This window comes from Mytilus trossulus, chromosome 13 (assembly GCF_036588685.1).
Source record: "Mytilus trossulus isolate FHL-02 chromosome 13, PNRI_Mtr1.1.1.hap1, whole genome shotgun sequence".
In the NCBI taxonomy this organism is placed as follows: domain Eukaryota; kingdom Metazoa; phylum Mollusca; class Bivalvia; order Mytilida; family Mytilidae; genus Mytilus; species Mytilus trossulus.
This window is the reverse complement of record NC_086385.1, coordinates 21,370,968-21,391,554: the sequence shown is the minus strand read 5'-3', so window position 1 is coordinate 21,391,554 and position 20,587 is coordinate 21,370,968. Positions and strand designations below refer to the sequence as shown.

Here is a 20,587-nt window from a genome sequence, read left to right as displayed (position 1 = left end):
ATAGAGTCTGGGTCTATTAGTCGTTTTTTTAAACTTAAAATCTTCTGTAATATAGAAGAAATGTTTGCACTTGAACTGACAGAAATGTCAAAATAAAGAACACGTGCATGCTTTTAATCAGTTTTTAATCTGTTAATTAATTGTATATAAAAAAAAGAGATGGAGAACGAAAATGTGGATGATACTGGTGATGCAGACTTCGAATTTGACGAAGATGAAATAGTGGAAATAATTGAAATCAACGAAGGCGATGGTAAAGTACAAAATGTAGATGAAGATTTTAATGTTAAAATCATGTCGTATATTAAATTTTCACTATTTGATGTGTTGCTATCAGTGTCACACTTTCCTTCAGGTTGACGAAATTTGTAAATCGGAATAAGTGTGAAAAGGGGTCTCTTCCGGTATAGATGAAATAAATGAAAGACTTTCTGGGTTCGGATAGTTTTATTACCAGAGAATAAAAACTCTGAAATAACAAGATTATAAACATTAATGATAGTTCATGTAACATAAAGAATATATTATACACATATAATATCACAGACAATTTAGATACAGTTCAAACGATTCCTAAAATAATAGTGTTACTATAAACAGTAAATACACATTTACTATGGAATGTTCATTCATTCAATCGTGTAGTGAAATATACATCACATGTCACATGTACTTTAACAAACCGGTTTCCCTGACCGACATTTAAATATAACGGTAATCAGTTTCATTTTGTTTACAATCAAATATACAAATACAAATATTTTATTGGCACAAACACAATTACAATAATTGGCAATGGCCCATACAACTGATATACAAATAGTTATAATGCATAGAATATCAATAGGCATATTTTGAACAATATCATCGAACGATATCAATATCATCAACAGTATTAAATGATTAAAAAAAGATATATCAATTACATAGTTGGTCAAACAAAATAAGTATTGAAAATAACGACAATATTAATATGTAATATTATGAACAATGATTATTAGCAATTTTATAGAGTTTGTTCTGCTTTACGCAGGTTCAAACTGTCGGAGATGAAAGAGGAAGTTAATTTTAGGATTGTGTATGAATTATTATTTAATAAGAAGATTATATTATTTTCATGTTTTTGAAATTTTGTAGGATCAACAATTATATTTGAAGCTTTATGGTAAAATATGTCCCTCTTAGTAGAGTATTTTTCACAATGTAAAAGAAAATGTTTTTCATTTTCAATTTGACCAGAATTACATACAGAGCAGTATCTCTCTGTTTACAATTCAACTTAATAAATATTACAACATTTAAAAAGCATTTACTATGTCTGAATACCGACATATAAATTATACCACTGATTTGCTAAAAACACGCAAATCATGAAAATAATCCATGAATAGCTATCAATCCTATGGTATAAAATAATACAAAAACTACAAATTATGCGCTTACCACTTGTGGAGTGAGTTCTCTAGTAAATAAGGAACTTGGCACAAAGTATAAAGGAGTAATCTAAATCAGAGTCCTGAAAACTAAAATACAATACATGTACATGTAATAAGAACGGACTCTTCGTAATTATATAAAATACTTATCACATGACAATTGTGTAGTGTACGTGCTCAAGGCACCTTGGAATAAACATACATCTTTATGGTTACATGGATTAATATAGACTAACTAGCATCTACAGCAATACACATGATTTTATAACAAGCATTAAAGATCATTAAGGAGAAATACATATCATGGGAATCTAAGATAAAGTCATAACTCATGTCACTGCATCTGGTGATGCATACAGTTATAGTACCGACAGCTGATTAACGTAAACAAACTTGAACTGATAAATATCAACAATGTAAATACATTTTGTACTACAAATTGTATTCAATTCAACCATATAAAAATAGCATTACGCGGACATGTAACTAGACTATTCTTTTCACAATATAATGTAACTTATCATACATGCCGCCATTTTTCTACATGCAGTATTCGTAAAATACTGTTATTACGATATCTCAAAACATTACATAATTACGCTATGATCAGTGGCAAATATTACATTACTTTATAAAAATATGACCTAGCTTCTTTACCAAAAATACGCTCATTCAAATCTTTCATTCCGATGTTATCAACATGCAATCTGAAGAGTATGTATTCGAAAAATAGAAAAGTTAACCAAATCTATTAATTCGTGTCAAAATGTTAATAAAGAAGAAATTGCAACTTACTAGTCATGTCTAGAAAACTGTCAAGCTGAATATAATAAATACACAATCTATAAATATGGGTTTCTGCTATAATAGTCTGAGTAAATAATGGACGTCTTTCACTGACCAGTGTCCAGGTGAATTCTCCCCAAGGTACACAAAGGAAAACTCAATTTAACCGCCAATAAATAAGAACCAATCAAAACAAGAGTTCAATTTCAACCCCCATGATTATGTATGAGTAACATTACTCAATACGTAAATTATATACTAAATCAAGTCATAAAGGATAAATATCCTTTATTAAAAATACTTTGCAAGAGTGAAATAATTAAACTAAAGACTCAATAAGAATTTGATAAGTAGATTTTTAATATAAATCAATGATTTCAAAAGTGCAAATTGCATAATTTATGAAGCATGAAAAATCACTCTGCTACATCAGGAAACGCCATGAAAAAAAACAATGATAGAACAAAACAAATATAAATAGAAAATTTGGTGTGTATCCTGTTTTATCATGCATGCACCAAAAAAAACGCCAAAGGTTCAGATTTCTATAGTTTACGGGACATATTATGGTGTACAGTTGTCGGTCCATCAGTAACAGTGTTCTAGCTAAAAAGTTTGAACAGGGCCAAATCACCGTTTTCACTGTAATCCGCACTTACCACACATTTGTTGTTCTCAATTGGAAACAAGTATATAAAACAGTACGATATAAATACCCTGGGAGGCCTGTACTATTGACGCCTGTGACTCTTTTCTGTCATCCCTCAGACGCCCTGCTGTTTTAATCACAGAAAAATTCAGACCTGTATCAAGCTGAGTATTATGTCAATTTTTGCTCTCATTGTTGGACCTCTGCAGTCGTTTCCAGCTGTGCTCGGGGGAAGGGGGGGGGGGGGGACAGTTTATTTTCAAATAGTTATCTGTTCATTGCCAAAGAAATGTATCCAAATATTTCCTTCAGAATTGTAAATATTATCAATGTTAGAATATTCAAAGCACATATAACATAACTTCTTGGTTCTCATTTGCTAAGAAAGTATTAGAAGTTTTTGAAATTAAACAAGAAGTAAAACATTTCGGACAATATAAATTTTTGAACATATCTAGCAAATTAATTCACACTAAATATATTAGTAATTGGTATGCTAGCCAAAATAAAGCTTCTGATGGAAAACTGTTTAATTATGTGAAATTTAAGCAGAATTTTGGTTATGAAAATTATCTTTCTTTAATTAAGGACTTTGATTTAAGAAGATCTATATGCAAATTACGTATTTCTGCTCATAAGCTTCAAATTGAAGTTGGACGTTATTCAAATATTCCATGAAATGAAAGAATTTGCAAAAAATGCTCCTCTGGCTGTGTTGAAGATGAAATCCATTTTTTAACTAATTGTGAAAATTTTAAATCAGATAGAGATGCTCTCTTTGACTTTGTTTGCCAAAGAATTCCAAATTTTTCTATACTTGATAATCAGCATAAATTTATTTATTTATTAAACTGTGAAGACAATCAGGTCCTTAATGCTGTTAGTAAATTTATTAAAGTGAATATGAGTTAGTAATTGTATTGTAAAAAAATGTTTGTATCTATATATCTATCAAATTAATATTCTTTTTCCTTATTCATGTATGCTCTGTATGCCCCTTGTGGGCCCTTAATTGGAAATAAAATATGTTCAGTTCTGTTTTGTTCTGTTCTATATAAAACATAGGAGTTCCAAACTTAAAGTGAGAAGAACTTTATGAAAAGTATATAACAAATTAAAGAGCAAAGCAGACAGATTAAGATTGAGGAGTTGATATGGTATGTTGGTTACACAATGTATGGTTGGAAACTCTTCATCAATTTGTTTATAGTTCAAATTTATCGAAAATAGAAAAAACACTTATTATTTGAAAAACATATACTGGTTGCTGTTATCTTTATTGCATGCAGAAAATTTAAATATTTTTATTTACAGTCAAAAATTACAATTTCTTGTCTTCTTTATTTCCAGTTTTGTAACCTGTTATGTTAATTTCAGGACTTTTAGAGAACTTAGACAGTATAGATATTGACGGTGGTGATGAAGAGGGCAGAGAAGAAGGTGGAGCAGATGGCTTGATTGACAGCTCTTCTTTTGTGTTTAAGCAACATACAGGTAATTTCTTTAGCTGACAAATCAATCTTTAAAAAGACAAATCTCAGATTTTTGGTTCACAACAAATAAAAGAATTTTTGGAAGTCTTCCAGATTCACTCAGCTGTTACCAATGACCAATAAAGTGACAGTAGGGATCTTGGTCTGGTTCATGCTGTGTGCTATACAAAATTAAACGCCTGTTATCAATGATGAGGTGTTTTTTTAAACAGTGGATTCTTGTAAATGTTGGAGAATTTATGTACATTTGTAGTTAATTTGACTTGACTTAGTGTTGCTCATCCAATTGCAATGTGTTTTATCATTACAAACTGAAACAGGAAGTTTTACATAATGAAATCAAAATAAACACACTTGCCATTGCTGGAAAAACAAAGAAAGTAATAAAGAAGAACATAAGAAGTACATCAATGATAATTTGTATATTTTATAATACTGACTCTGATCTGTTAAGAGCTTGAGCTTGAGCTTGACACACTGTACACATCTGTCATATTTTGTAAGTCTAATGTTAATAATAATGAATATTGTATGTTGACCTCTGAATTTTCTTCTGTTATTTGTGGGATTACACTTGAGTTGCTGTCTTATTGATGTACACATCTCCTTGAATTCATATTGAAGCATTATTTTACTTGAAGATGCTGTATTTACTGTGTCCATTGATAAGAAGTCAAGTAATCTTGTAGTTACCGGTGGACAAGATGACCGAGGGTTTGTTTGGTCAGCCAATACTGGAGAACAGATTATGGAATGTAACGGTATGTAATGTTATTTGTCTGTTCAGGACTAAAGAGAGTTGTTGCTGTAAAGTGCAAGATGTTTTGGTAATCATGGTAATCATTGGAAATCTTTCACATCAGTTTTCCAGATTGTATCCATTCTTTTGAGAAGAAAATAAACACATACCTGCCAACTGTCACTATTTGCTGGGGAATTCCCCCATGGAGGCTCACAAATTGAATTTTTTTAAAGAGCAATTATGTCCACAATTTTAACAAAACAATTAATTTTACAATGAATTGAGGCTTATAAAAGTATGAAGAAGTCAAAAAACATCATTACACTGTATTTGAAGGCCCCTTGAAGTTTTTTTTAGGAGTATGACAGCCATCTTGCACGTAAAACCCCCATGGGCATTTTGAAAACTTGGCAGGTATGTAAACATAGTGTATTGAGCATAGCATTTAGTACATACTAAACATGAACTTTTCAACCAAATATATATACTCAGATATTTAAGTTACAAAATGTAACAAACCTAGCATTTCAAGTATTTTGTTGAATTGGAGATATCTTTCTTTGGCTATAATTATAATTGAACCAACTACAACTATCTTTCCTTTCAATGCCTAATACAATGCAATGCTTTTTATTTGGGCTGCAAAATGAATGCAATCTTCACCCTTCAGTGCTCTCAAGTATATTGTATAAACTGTATGTTTTGTCATAAAAAATGAACATAGAATTGCAGCAGTAAAACATTTAATAAAAGTATTTCATTCTGAAACATAAAATAAGATGAGTATGTTGTGGTCATACATATATTGTTGGTATTTCTCACCTTTAATACTTGTATATTTATCTGCCTTTATAAAGCTTTTCATTTCTTTTGTTTGTCCGTCTTTTTAGTATTACTTACATATATTGTGTGATTTCTATTCAGATACAAAATGTTTGGGGTGACAATCGATTTCTTAAATTTACAATGATGTAATATAAGTACCTGTATTTCAAAATGTAACAGGTGGTATTTTTATGTTTACTTTTTAGGTTTTAAGGATTCTGTAACATGTGTTGGATTTAGTCCTGATGGCAGTATGGTAGCCATGGCTGACTTAAGTGGTGTCATCAGAGTATATGATGTAGAAACCAAGAAAGAAGTCTGGTCATTTGAGTGTTCTGATACAGAAGTAAGTAAAATTAATCACCATTTCTTAGTCTGATATTTGGTCATGAAGACTGGAAGGTCATATGGGTTTTATGCAATACCTATTGAAAGATTTCTTATCAGAAAAGCATGACAATCAGGATTCGGTTAATATGGCCTCGGGGGGGCCACTTCAAACTTTTTTTGGTAGGGGTGAGCAGCTGAGACATCAAGTACCCCACCCTTTTCATATATTTTGTTTATCAAAAATATATACCTTATCATATATTAATGAACAAAAAACAGACCTATACACATATTTGGATATTTTTCATCTTCTTGTACATTAGTATATGCATAAATTTTTAGGTCCCGCTCATTTTACGTTCTTGTTTAGAAGCAACGCAGTCACAATAATCACACCTTGCTTTTCCAATGAATTCGTTACATCTTAAACACTTTCCTCTATTTGCCCCTTTTTTATCTTTTATTAAGAAGAATTTTCAATTTCAAAAGACAATAAAATATGTTTTGTCAGATAAACGTAGTAGCACTTCACATAGTATCACTTTTACTGAGATTAACATTACTTAAAAACTGATAAAAAGTCACATTTGCCGTTCCCTCTTGAAGGACGCTGACACTATATTATGGAATTTCTTTAAATGTTTCATGTATACAAACTTTTCAATGTTAATTAGGTGGAAATGTCAAAATGATTGGATTTATTGCATCTATAACTAACCTCAGTGGAAATACCACATTGTATAAATAGAGTTTAATTGGGTTGACAAATAGCTGATGCATTTACGACTGTGGTTTAACCGCATCAAAAATAAATACGAACATTTGATTAGTTTCAGATACTTATGATATAATCCAGCAAGTGATAATATCAACCTATTGATATATTTAATCTGATTTTCTCACCCTTTTCATATATCATGAAGCATAAAATAGTGACCTATTCCAGCGGCTCATCCCTACCAGTCATTACATAGGAAGTGCCCCCCCCAAGAATATGGCCATATTTAAGTTTTTACTTGGAAGCCTATGATTGTAAATAAAATTGATACCAACTAAAGATCCCTTATAAAAGATATAAATAATTGAGAAGACTTGCATAATGGTCTAAAGAGTTTGGTTCTCATTGTTATGTTGTATTTGCATTATTTATTTTTGTGACAAACTTTTCAAGTTTCAATAACATGTTAAACATATTTGAATACTTGCATTTCAGTGGTTACAATGGCACCCTGTTGCTAATGTCTTGTTGTTAGGGACTACTGATGGAGATGTTTGGATGTGGAAGGTGCCTAGTGGTGATTGTAAAACATTTCAAGGACCAGGATGTACAGCAAATTGTGGAAGAATTTTACCAGATGGTAAGTTAAATGTATAATGATACAAGAAATAATAAAAGCAGTTCAACAACATTTATCGTATAACTAATCAAAAGACTCAAATGAAGAAAAATGTATATGGTTTAATTTATAATCAAAGGATTCAAATGAAAAAAAGTATTCACCAAGTGTACAGATCACATATTAATTATATTTCACCAGTCCAACATAATAATTTTTACCTATTTTGAAAATTGTGTATTTTATGACAGTTTCTTATTTGATTTTTCTTAAAGGTGTGTGTTAGTTTGATTATTTAAAAACTATAATAGATAGAGAAAAAAAGTCAGATTTTTTTTTTTAGAGTTATTGGCCTTTGATGACAATTTTACCATTTTTTTTACGTTTTTGCCCTGTATATTACAAATTACAATAAAACTTACGATAAGAAATATTGATCAGTAAGACAATTAAAACATTATTGAGGAAATCATCCAGGTGCTCCTTATTGGAATTATTGCCATAAATGACGGGTTTTACCTTTTTTTTTAGCATGATAATACATTGAAATAGATAAATACACACTTTAAATCACAAAATGATCGGCAAGGAAAGATCTACTAAGTCAAATTTTTGCAATATAGTTAGTAGAATCTCTCACTATGTAGGAGTGATTACTCTTCAATGAGGATTTTCTATACTCTCTTTTGTGTGTTTTGAGCAAAAACTAAAGAAGATTGAGATAAACTAAACATACTAAATGAACAGCAACAAAACAGATTTTTGTCATGAATTTTAATCTCATCTTCATTGATGGAGAGTGTCCTCTGTATAATAATATAATATGCTTTCTAAGGGAATAATATTTTTTAAAGTGTATTTGTATGACTGATAACTGTTTTCTTTTCCAATTTTTAGAAACATATTTGTCATCTTAATTTCATAAGTGATTATACTTTACATAGACGTTTGTATAGTCATTTAAGTTCAAATGCACAAATAATACAGTTGCAGTATGAATATAATTTAAAAAAAATTTGTTTGTCAGGTAAAAGACTTTGTGTTGGTTATGACAATGGTCTAGTCAAGATTTGGGACTTGAAACATGTAAACACACTACACAGTTTTAATCCAGGTGAGTAGAGAAAAGAAATTTCCATTTGATGGCTAATATCGTAAAAATTGAAAGTAAATATTTCCTTCCATTTTTCTGGAATAACAAATTGATATGCTAGGGACTATGAATTTGGAAACTGAAAAAAGTTATATACATAATATATTTTAAAGTAGAAATCAAACCATTGTTACAATTTGATGGAAATCAAATGATTGGTTGTTGGATACTTCAGATTTGGTTTTCAATATAGCCAGTCAATGAGTTTTAATTACCGTTAGACCAGAAGAGAAATTTAGCTGTATTTTGAACGGATAATGAGGAAATGTTACTTGGTTTTAGCATAGAAAGAAAAAGTCTGGATTAGCAACATGTTATAGATCCAAATAAGCAAGTAATGCATTTGATAAGTTTGAATAAACTCATCATAAATACGAGGATTGAAATTTAAATTTATTCTTAAACAAAATGGACCCACTATTGTAATGGAAATCAGGCTGTAAATTACTAAACATTTTTAGGCATCACCAATGGGTTCATCACAACATCTAAGTCTTCTAAATACTATAATTTTCACTTTTACATCATGTTGCACCAAACAGTCAAAGTTAACACTGAGTCCAAAGAAAAATATGTAAAGTTTGACAAACATGTCATCCAAATAATGAGCCACCCAAGCTTTGTCTCCTGAATCATTCAGGCTGAGCCACCCAAGCTTTGTCTCCTGAATCATTCAGGCTGAGCCACCCAAGCTTTGTCTCCTGAATCATTCAGGCTGAGCCACCCAAGCTTTGTCTCCTGAATCATTCAGGCTGAGCCACCCAAGCTTTGTCTCCTGAATCATTCAGGCTGAGCCACCCAAGCTTTGTCTCCTGAATCATTCAGGCTGAATGCATTATTTTCAACAGAGAAACAGAAAATACATGAATCTGTTCAAAATCTTCTATTTACTAAATCCCAACCTTGATTCAAATATCCTTCTGTTTACAATGAGCATTCACCCCAAAAGATCAGAATCAACTAAAGGAATTCAATGCTAAGATTTGAGATATCTTATGACACATAACTTATGATTATTGGCATGATTGGTAGAAATTTTAATGCCATAGCATTTTCTACTTTAATAATAATTTATAAGACAATTATTATTTTGAAGGTCGAGAAGGACATGGGTCATCTGTAGTTTGTATGGATTGTCACCATGACAATACTGCAATAATGACTGGATCAACAGATGTAACCAGCAGACTGTACAATGCTAATACAGGCAAGGTATTATGACCATTTAGATCTTCTTATAGCAAATGGTAAAAATGTATGCTTACCTTGATTTACAAAAGGATGTTTAAAAACAACATGAGATTGGTCTACATATATAATGATATTATAAAAGATAGTAAAATTTTCAATTAACTTTAGATCACAGTTTGCAAAACAAATATTAACAATGGCAGAAACTAGTATTTGAAGTAAATTCTTTTTTAAAAGTCAGTTGATTTTGAAACACAAAGCTATTATAAATTAACCTGTAATTTTGCATTTTTTAATCATTTTTCTGCACATTTATTTTGATGTTTGATACAGACAAGATAGATAGTGTAGTATGTGAAATGAAATTTTGTTAACATGCAAATATCTTTCAGTATTTATTGTGTTGTATTACCATAGTTACATACATGTTTTTTTTACATTTTGTTTTATTTTGTAGTTTCTAGGATCATTAGATTGTAAAAATAAAGACTCAACAGACGAAAACTCTGTGGAAACATGTGGATTTTCTAAAATGTAAGTTCAAAGAGTATACCTCCTAAGATCTTTTACTGTACTGCAAAGATCTTTATTATTTATCCAATAATTATTTTAGCTCATTTTCTCCACACTGCTGAACAGAATGATTTCTTACTTGGTTAGCAGCTCAGCATTAATCAGTTGTAATGTTTTTGGACCTGATAAGTAAACTTCTAACCTTAAGGGGGCTCCCGAATACAAACAAATTCAGCAAAAAAATAAATATTTGTTTTTACAATACAAATTTTATTTATTACACAATTAGTTATTACTTTATAATATCTACAAAAATCACCCAGACAAATCAATTTGGTTAGGCCACAAATGACTAAAAATGTTTATATCATTGAAAAAGTTCCAAATTATCTGCCTTTAGTGCAAAAATTTTTTTTTTTTACATTTGAATTGAAATTACTTTATTAACTCATCAGTGACCTATATTTTTTATTATTGTTTTCAAACAAGCTGTACATTAACTAAATAATTGTAAAATTTTAGCGATTTTTGTAATGAAGTTCTTTTTTAATTTCGATATTACCAATATTTCTCCTATTAGTTCAGCAGAAAAAAATGACACTTACAAAAATGTTATTCTTCTTTTGGAGGCAGATTGTGGGCTTAAATGAACGGTGACCCCACATTTTAATTTTTATTTTATATTTCTATTAGGTCCAAATCAACGTTTAATCATAGAAAAAAATTCCAAATCCTATATTAGAAAAAAAAGTTGATTTAGACCCGTGATCCTCCTTAACATAAAACTTCTGTATTTGATATCACAATGAGAAAGCCTATATGTACTGTCATGCCATTTAACAACTGGTTAGGTTTATGTTGGAAGAACCACAGAGGGGGGATAGAAGGGGTCCTGATCCTGAAATCCCGGACTTAAAAAAACGAAATCCTGAGGTTCCGAATTTAAATAAGATAAATCCCGACTTCCTGAAATCCGAAAAAAAAGTTTCCCGGATCCTGAAAGAGTCAATCCCGAAATCCCGAGCTTAAGAACACCTGATCCCGAAGTCCTGATAAAGGTCCTATCCCCCCTCACCACCATAACTCTATATCAACAATTATCATTATATCATTTTAATTTCAAATTTAGTTTTCAGAATAGCCTTCTAAAAAGTGCGATCGTTCCTAAAGAAATAACTAAAAGTAAAGGTCACCAGTTATTACAATATTGCATGTTCTTTTATCAGGGAAAGTGATATTTTTAAATATACATGTAGGTCAGTTGATATACTCTGATCTTGATATGAAAAAAAATCTTGTTTTCAAATTCCAATAGGGAAGGCCACATTTAAAAGAATGTCTGTTTCCCCTCCCCCGGGTCTACTCTTTGTAAACAGACCAGGCAGGCAGGCATTTTTTTTTTTTCCAAACTGGATGGTTTGACTTGACCACTGGAGGCCACTTATCAGTTGTTAGTGCTCAATTTGAGTGTATTTATTTAGATTATCAATCCTTTTGCTTTCAAGCACTATTCAAAATATGCACATTTATTGCATAAAACTAATTTAGCATTAAAGTGTATATTTACTACTTTCTGATTTGACAGTTATTAAAGCTTTTATTAATAACATATTAATACATGTATGCAGGGTTTCCGCTTGCGGTTGCCATATTTTCGCAATTTGCGAAAAAATAATAATTTTGGCGATTAAAATTCGTCATTGGTGAAAGAATTTGGCGAAAGAAATATATATAACGATTTATTTTCAGCCATCTTGTTCATGTGTTGTTTAGTAATTGTTAGTAATTGGGCCATTTCAAAAAAAATGAAGCTTTTTACTTTTTGTGGTATATTTTTACACAGGTGTTATAAAATGCAGGATAGTCAGGGCTAGCTTGCTCCCAAGTTTCATGAAGATATCTCAAACAACTTCAGAGAAATGTTAAAAAAACAGGCCATTTTTGTCAGGAGTGTGACGCTTTTAGCGTGACATTTAAAAAAAATAAAATTTTTAAAGTAGTATTGAAAAAAGTGGATTGTTTTGATGCAATACTGAAATATTTCTGGTAGTTGCTACATTATTAGTCTTAAATATTTTTGCAGTTTTGTGCAATAAAATTGTAAAATAAGTAAACACTGACCTTTATTGTGAAGGTATGTACAGAAAAAAAATCTTCTAAAAAATGACACTTTTAAAATTAAAGCTTAAAGGATCAGACAATACTCGGAATTCACCTTGAACTCGTTAAGATTTTGACTGAAAATCAGTAATCAGCTGATTGCATTCATAGCTATCGACATCAAAGGACTAATTAATAAAGGTGTTGATTGGATGATATGACAAAATGATATGGTTAAATGGCTTCTGTCACATGTCACAAAAGGGATTTATTAACCACTTAGCGACGCAAGTGTTTGAAGCAAAAATGTTACGCTTCCTCTCCTTCTTTTAATGATAGTCCAGAAAAGAAAATTATTGTTATGACGAAAAATGTTCAAAATCAAGAAAGGTCTCTGATTTAAAACTTTGTCATTTAACTTTCATATAGATCATTGATTTGAGTGGGTACTTTAAAGTCATTTCAGTGAGACGCGTGTTTCATGCATATAAATTTACTTATTTACGATGGTCTAGAAAAGAAAACTGTCGTTATGAAGAAATCTATTCAAAAGATTGGCATGAGAGTAACCCTCCAATGTAATGACTACACCTTACACGAGGGATCAATTCCAAGTGATAAGATGCTTCGTTTTGTTGTAAAAACCACTTCTTATTTAGGGGGGGGGGGGGGGGGGGGCTGGAAAAAAAGGCAAATTTTGAAAGAAAAATATTTGTTACTTGGCAAAAAAAATAATAAAGTGGCGAAAAATATATTGTTTTGGCGAAAGAGGTGGCGAAAAAAAATAATTGACCCAGGGGAAACCCTGCATGTATGACAAGATGTAGATTCCAAATTGCCATAGTTTGTTGCTTGTTAAAATGTATACATGTATACTGTATTCAATTCCAGGATATTTAATACCCTGGCACAAAAATCTCGAAAATATAAAACTGGAAATAACATTAAGAAAATCAAACTTTGCAGTTATATAATAATACATTTAAAGTTTCTGACTAGAACAAAATGTCTGGTTTGAACAATAGAACACACAATGACTAGAATGAAAAGAGGCACTGAACAAACTTTTATATCAACTGTACTAGATTAATAATTCAGAGTCTGTTTCTTTGGATTCCTTCCAAAATATAGAACTGGAAATAAAAGTTTTTACATATATGTACTTTATCAATTAAATATTAAGTACAAGGACCTGTCAAAGGTGTTACCCATCTTGGTAAATAGATTATACAGCTTTTCAAAAAGGTGCACATGGAACCACGTGTTGAACGATTTAACTACAGATGATGGTCACAACATAGGTAAATTAGATGAAGTGATAGTTTCTGTGTCTGATAAGATGGCTAATGGTGTGACTTTTGAGTCCAATTTTGCTGAAGAAATACGAGTTGTTCATGGTTTTGACAAGAGACTCAATTTGACATTATATAGGACGCACCACCTTCAAATGACAAAATCAATGTTGTGACTAGTCCGAGATTACTCTGACGTCCAAAGCCTGTTTTGCCAGACAAGCTGGGGCCGTGGGAAAACAGCCGTCGGACGTCAGAGTAATCTCGGACTATGTTGTGACCATCATCTGTAGTTAAATCGTTCAACACGTTGTTCCATGTGCACCTTTTTGAAAAGCTGTATAATCTATTTACCACAATGGGTAACACCTTTGACAGGTCCTTGTACTTAATTCGTACAGAAGACGACAATGCGATCTTGTCGCCCATCTTTCAAGCAGACAGTTTACCCTGGATACATACTGGAAACAACATGTTTTTTATTTTGGCTGAACATACTATTTATTATTGTAATATGAAACCAGTTTTGAGATGTGTAGGCCATTGGCCTTCTTCAGTTCTTATTGAAAAAAATTAGCTTGAGAATAATTTATATCTGTTTTTGCAGACAAAATTATGCAGCAACTGGCACTTTACTAGGCACATTGTGTATCTGGGATGTACCAACACAGACAGCAAGAAACGTGTGTCCACATCAGGTAAGGTACTGCAACTTTATTAGGCACATTGTGTATCTGGGATGTACCAACACAGACAGCAAGAAATGTGTGTCCACATCAGGTAAGGTACTACAACTTTATTAGGCACATTGTGTATCTGGGATGTACCAACACAGACAGCAAGAAACGTGTGTCCACATCAGGTAAGGTACTGCAACTTTATTAGGCACATTGTGTATCTGGGATGTACCAACACAGACAGCAAGAAACGTGTGTCCACATCAGGTAAGGTACTGCAACTTTATTAGGCACATTGTGTATCTGGGATGTACCAACACAGACAGCAAGAAACGTGTGTCCACATCAGGTAAGGTACTACAACTTTATTAGGCACATTGTGTATCTGGGATGTACCAACACAGACAGCAAGAAACGTGTGTCCACATCAGGTAAGGTACTGCAACTTTATTAGGCACATTGTGTATCTGGGATGTACCAACACAGACAGCTAGAAACGTGTGTCCACATCAGGTAAGGTACTGCAACTTTATTAGGCACATTGTGTATCTGGGATGTACCAACACAGACAGCAAGAAACGTGTGTCCACATCAGGTAAGGTACTGCAACTTTATTAGGCACATTGTGTATCTGGGATGTACCAACACAGACAGCAAGAAATGTGTGTCCACATCAGGTAAGGTACTACAACTTTATTAGGCACGTTGTGTATCTGGGATGTACCAACACAGACAGCAAGAAACGTGTGTCCACATCAGGTAAGGTACTGCAACTTTATTAGGCACATTGTGTATCTGGGATGTACCAACACAGACAGCAAGAAACGTGTGTCCACATCAGGTAAGGTACTGCAACTTTATTAGGCACATTGTGTATCTGGGATGTACCTACACAGACAGCAAGAAACGTGTGTCCACATCAGGTAAGGTACTGCAACTTTATTAGGCACATTGTGTATCTGGGATTTACCAACACAGACAGCAAGAAACGTGTGTCCACATCAGGTAAGGTACTGCAACTTTATTAGGCACATTGTGTATCTGGGATGTACCTACACAGACAGCAAGAAACGTGTGTCCACATCAGGTAAGGTACTGCAACTTTATTAGGCACATTGTGTATCTGGGATGTACCTACACAGACAGCAAGAAACGTGTGTCCACATCAGGTAAGGTACTGCAACTTTATTAGGCACATTGTGTATCTGGGATGTACCTACACAGACAGCAAGAAACGTGTGTCCACATCAGGTAAGGTACTGTAACTTTATTAGGCACATTGTGTATCTGGGATGTACCAACACAGACAGCAAGAAACGTGTGTCCACATCAGGTAAGGTACTGCAACTTTATTAGGCACATTGTGTATCTGGGATGTACCAACACAGACAGCAAGAAACGTGTGTCCACATCAGGTAAGGTACTGCAACTTTATTAGGCACATTGTGTATCTGGGATGTACCAACACAGACAGCAAGAAATGTGTGTCCACATCATGTAAGGTACTGCAACTTTATTAGGCACATTGTGTATCTGGGATGTACCTACACAGACAGCAAGAAATGTGTGTCCACATCAGGTAAGGTACTACAACTTTATTAGGCACATTGTGTATCTGGGATGTACCAACATAGACAGCAAGAAACGTGTGTCCACATCAGGTAAGGTACTGCAACTTTATTAGGCACATTGTGTATCTGGGATGTACCAACACAGACAGCAAGAAATGTGTGTCCACATCAGGTAAGGTACTACAACTTTATTAGGCACATTGTGTATCTGGGATGTACCAACACAGACAGCAAGAAACGTGTGTCCACATCAGGTAAGGTACTGCAACTTTATTAGGCACATTGTGTATCTGGGATGTACCAACACAGACAGCAAGAAACGTGTGTCCACATCAGGTAAGGTACTGCAACTTTATTAGGCACATTGTGTATCTGGGATGTACCAACACAGACAGCAAGAAATGTGTGTCCACATCAGGTAAGGTACTGCAACTTTATTAGGCACATTGTGTATCTGGGATGTACCAACACAGACAGCAAGAAACGTGTGTCCACATCAGGTAAGGTACTGCAACTTTATTAGGCACATTGTGTATCTGTGATGTACCAACACAGACAGCAAGAAACGTGTGTCCACATCAGGTAAGGTACTGCAACTTTATTAGGCACATTGTGTATCTGGGATGTACCAACACAGACAGCAAGAAACGTGTGTCCACATCAGGTAAGGTACTACAACTTTATTAGGCACATTGTGTATCTGGGATGTACCAACACAGACAGCAAGAAACGTGTGTCCACATCAGGTAAGGTACTGCAACTTTATTAGGCACATTGTGTATCTGGGATGTACCAACACAGACAGCAAGAAACGTGTGTCCACATCAGGTAAGGTACTACAACTTTATTAGGCACATTGTGTATCTGGGATGTACCAACACAGACAGCTAGAAATGTGTGTCCACATCAGGTAAGGTACTGCAACTTTATTAGGCACATTGTGTATCTGGGATGTACCAACACAGACAGCTAGAAATGTGTGTCCACATCAGGTAAGGTACTGCAACTTTATTAGGCACATTGTGTATCTGGGATGTACCAACACAGACAGCTAGAAATGTGTGTCCACATCAGGTAAGGTACTGCAACTTTATTAGGCACATTGTGTATCTGGGATGTACCAACACAGACAGCTAGAAATGTGTGTCCACATCAGGTAAGGTACTGCAACTTTATTAGGCACATTGTGTATCTGGGATGTACCAACACAGACAGCTAGAAATGTGTGTCCACATCAGGTAAGGTACTGCAACTTTATTAGGCACATTTTGTATCTGGGATGTACCAACACAGACAGCTAGAAATGTGTGTCCACATCAGGTAAGGTACTGCAACTTTATTCACAAAAAATCTTAAGAGTGAAAATACTTAAGTCAGGATCATTTCAGTATAACTCAAAATACGATCCATTTTTGTCTGAAGTTTTATTTGTGAAAAGAGCCTCTGACACACAGGGCTTTACATAATATTTATATTCAAATGGAAGTAACACACTATTGAAAATGAAATGCAATATGAAAATAAGAATGTGTGGTATGATTGCCAATGAGACATTTCTCTGTCAGATACAAAATAATGTAGAAATAACAACTGTAAATCACTCAGACACTATGGCTGCCAACAATGAGCAAAACCCATAACTGCTATAAAAGACGTGAAATGATAAAGTTGAAATAATTCAAACTAGAAAACAAATGATCCGATTTATGTTGAAAACAATAAATGAAAAACAAATAAGATACACATAAGTATTGTGGATTTATTTATTTTTCGTGGGTACCATTTTTTGTGGATGATGGATAATTTGCATGACGCATGTTCGTAATAGACATTTAATTTCATGGTTTTGACAAAGTCTTCATACAACAAGCCTTAAGAAAATTTGTCATTCATTGAACATTTAATTCGTGGTTCACCTATACCCATGAAATCCACCAAAATTGGTATCCATTGAAAAATAATAAATCCACAGTATACAGCAACCCAATTACAGACTTGGGGATAGAAAAATACAGAATGTGGCAGTGTTCAATGAAATAGTATTTGTAATTGATTTGTTAGATTGATTTACTTGAATTCATGAAAATATCATTTGATTGATTTCTATGAGACATTGCAGGACAAAAAAATTATAATTGATGTAAAAGATAAATGTCTGATGGCAAAGTCAATGACAAGTCTTCAATTAATCATTTGAAATAGTTGAGGGTTTAACTATTTCCATAAATTTAAACATCTGATTGGCTCTTGCTCTCTTATTAACGCAAAGAACTCCAATCAAAAACTGATTCATGACACATTTTTGTTCAAGGAGGGACTGAATCTTTAGGTAATTTCACCATTGATATATGATTGAATATAATCTTTGTTTTAGGCTGGTATAGTGAAATTAAAATGGGATGCCATATCCCCGTTGATTTATACAGCCTGTTTAGATGGAGTGTTAAGATTATGGGATTCCAGGAATGGCCAATGTGTCACACAGTGGGCTGGACACAAAGATGCAATCTTAGATTTTGATATTTCAAGGTAAAGTAATAACCATTACTAAAGTAACTAAGATGGAACATTTTATATTGATGATACACACACACAAAAAAAGAATCTTCTGGGTTGAAATATAAAATCGAGGTTTCATACTAAAAAGATGAGTTCAACCATTCAACATGATTCACGAGTTAATGTTTGTCCTTCACATTGTCATGTTTTATCTTTGAGAGAAGAAGAATCAAAAAGTCTTTTTATCTGAAAGTGCTACACCTAAAGAAATAGCCTGAAATGAAAAAAATATGTTATATAGATAAACATTGCAAAAAAAAACTATACAACAATGTCTACTAAACTGTACACATAAAACAAAAGATTTGTTGAGAACAATGCTTTAAAAAAGGTTGTTTATGGTGTTTTCATTCTTTGAGTGGTCCTCTGAACTATAGACATTTCTCTAAAGGACTTGACTAGACTCCTTCTGATCTAAAATTGTTTCTTACATCCTATGAAGTTAAATATTTTCTTCAGCAGTGATAAAATTTATCAGTCAACTTGTGATTCACGATAAAGATATTAGACAAGCTTCTTTTCTACAAGATGTACACTTATTCAAATTTAAATTCATTCACACTAGCAAATAACTATATGATATAAGAAAGTGGTAACTGAGTCTTTATTTGAGCTCTTGAGCTTAAGTACTTTAAGATTTACTTAGACCTTTGAAGTTATTAATTTAAAAAAAAGACAATAACTTTAATTGAACTAATTTCTTTACAGTGATGGAAACACATTAATATCTGTATCAGAGGACCAAACAGCTCGTGTGTTCTCCTTACACACACCAGACAGATAATGATGACATTTGTCATGTTTTAATGTAAATAAAGGAAAAAAGTTTATATGTGTTCATCATATCATTACATTAGAGTGACTCTGTACAATATAGAACTTGAAATACTGTATAGACACTTGTGGGTGAATAAAAAAAAAGATGGGGAATGTGTCAAAGCAACAACAACCGGACCATAGAGCAGACAACAGCCAAAAGCCACCAATGGGTCTTTAATGTAGCGAGAAACTCCTGCACCCAGAGGTGTCCTTCAGCTGGTCCCTTGAAAAAATATGTATACTAGTACAGTGATAATGGACGTCATACTTAACTCCGAATTATACACAAGAAACTAAAATTAAAAATCATATAAGACTAACAAAGCCCAGAGGCTCCTGACTTGGGACAGGCGCAAAATTGTGGCGGGTTAAACAAGTTTATGAGATCTCAACCCTCCCCCTATACATCTAGCATGTAGAAGAGTAAATGCATAGCAATACACACATTAAAATTCAGTTCAAGAGAAGGCGGAGTCCCATGTCAGGTAACAAAAGAAAATAATTAAAATGACAATAATAAATAGGTTGTTTTCTTGGATAACTTTTGATTATTTAATTTTTTCTTTATTCAATTAATATAAAAAAGAAGATGTGGTATAATTGCCAAAGAGAGAACTCTCCACAAGAGACCAAATGACACACAATTTTTTTAACCAGATTTTTGTGACAAAAATGTCGGTTATTGATTTGGGGATGCTCGGCCGGGCGGGCGGGCGGGCGGCAATCAAATGTTGTCCGTGCATTTACTCATGAACCGTTCAACCAAAGCTTTTAAAATTTTAATATGTTGTTACTGACAACTACATTAAGGTCAAGTTCAATAATGGTGATTTTGACTTTTACCGTTCAGGAGTTATGGTTCTTGAAAGATTGAAAAATGGCGTTTCCAGTCGTGTCCGTGCATTTACGCATGAACTGTTCTACCAAAGCTTCCCAAATTTTAATATGTTGTTACTGGTGACAAAATGAAGGTCAAGTTCAATAATGACGATTTTGACTTTTACCATTCAGGAGTTATGGTTCTTGAAAGATTGAAAAATGGTGTTTCCAGTCGTGTCCGTGCATTTTCTCATGAACCATTCAACCAAAGCTTTTCAAATTTTAGTATGTTGTT

General features: G+C 33.0%; 1 protein-coding gene across 1 annotated transcript; it reads left to right on the top strand.

Moving 5' to 3' along the window:
• Positions 1-3: 3 nt before the first annotated feature.
• On the top strand, positions 4-19,484 carry LOC134693960 (angio-associated migratory cell protein-like). Its single transcript, XM_063554938.1, has 11 exons — positions 4-253; positions 4,249-4,365; positions 5,006-5,125; positions 6,138-6,277; positions 7,475-7,619; positions 8,626-8,712; positions 9,848-9,963; positions 10,400-10,476; positions 14,455-14,545; positions 18,470-18,624; positions 19,363-19,484. Exons 1-11 carry the CDS (start codon positions 160-162, stop codon positions 19,436-19,438), a joined length of 1,218 nt encoding a protein of 405 aa, XP_063411008.1. The 5' UTR covers positions 4-159; the 3' UTR covers positions 19,439-19,484.
• Positions 19,485-20,587: the final 1,103 nt, after the last annotated feature.

Coding starts and splice junctions, on each gene's coding strand:
- LOC134693960 (XM_063554938.1), top strand. CDS start 160: ATGGAGAACGAAAATGTGGATGATACTGGTGATGCAGACTTCGAATTT. Junction 254..4,248: donor TGAAATCAACGAAGGCGATG/GTAAAGTACAAA, acceptor TGTTAATTTCAG/GACTTTTAGAGAACTTAGAC. Junction 10,477..14,454: donor ACATGTGGATTTTCTAAAAT/GTAAGTTCAAAG, acceptor CTGTTTTTGCAG/ACAAAATTATGCAGCAACTG.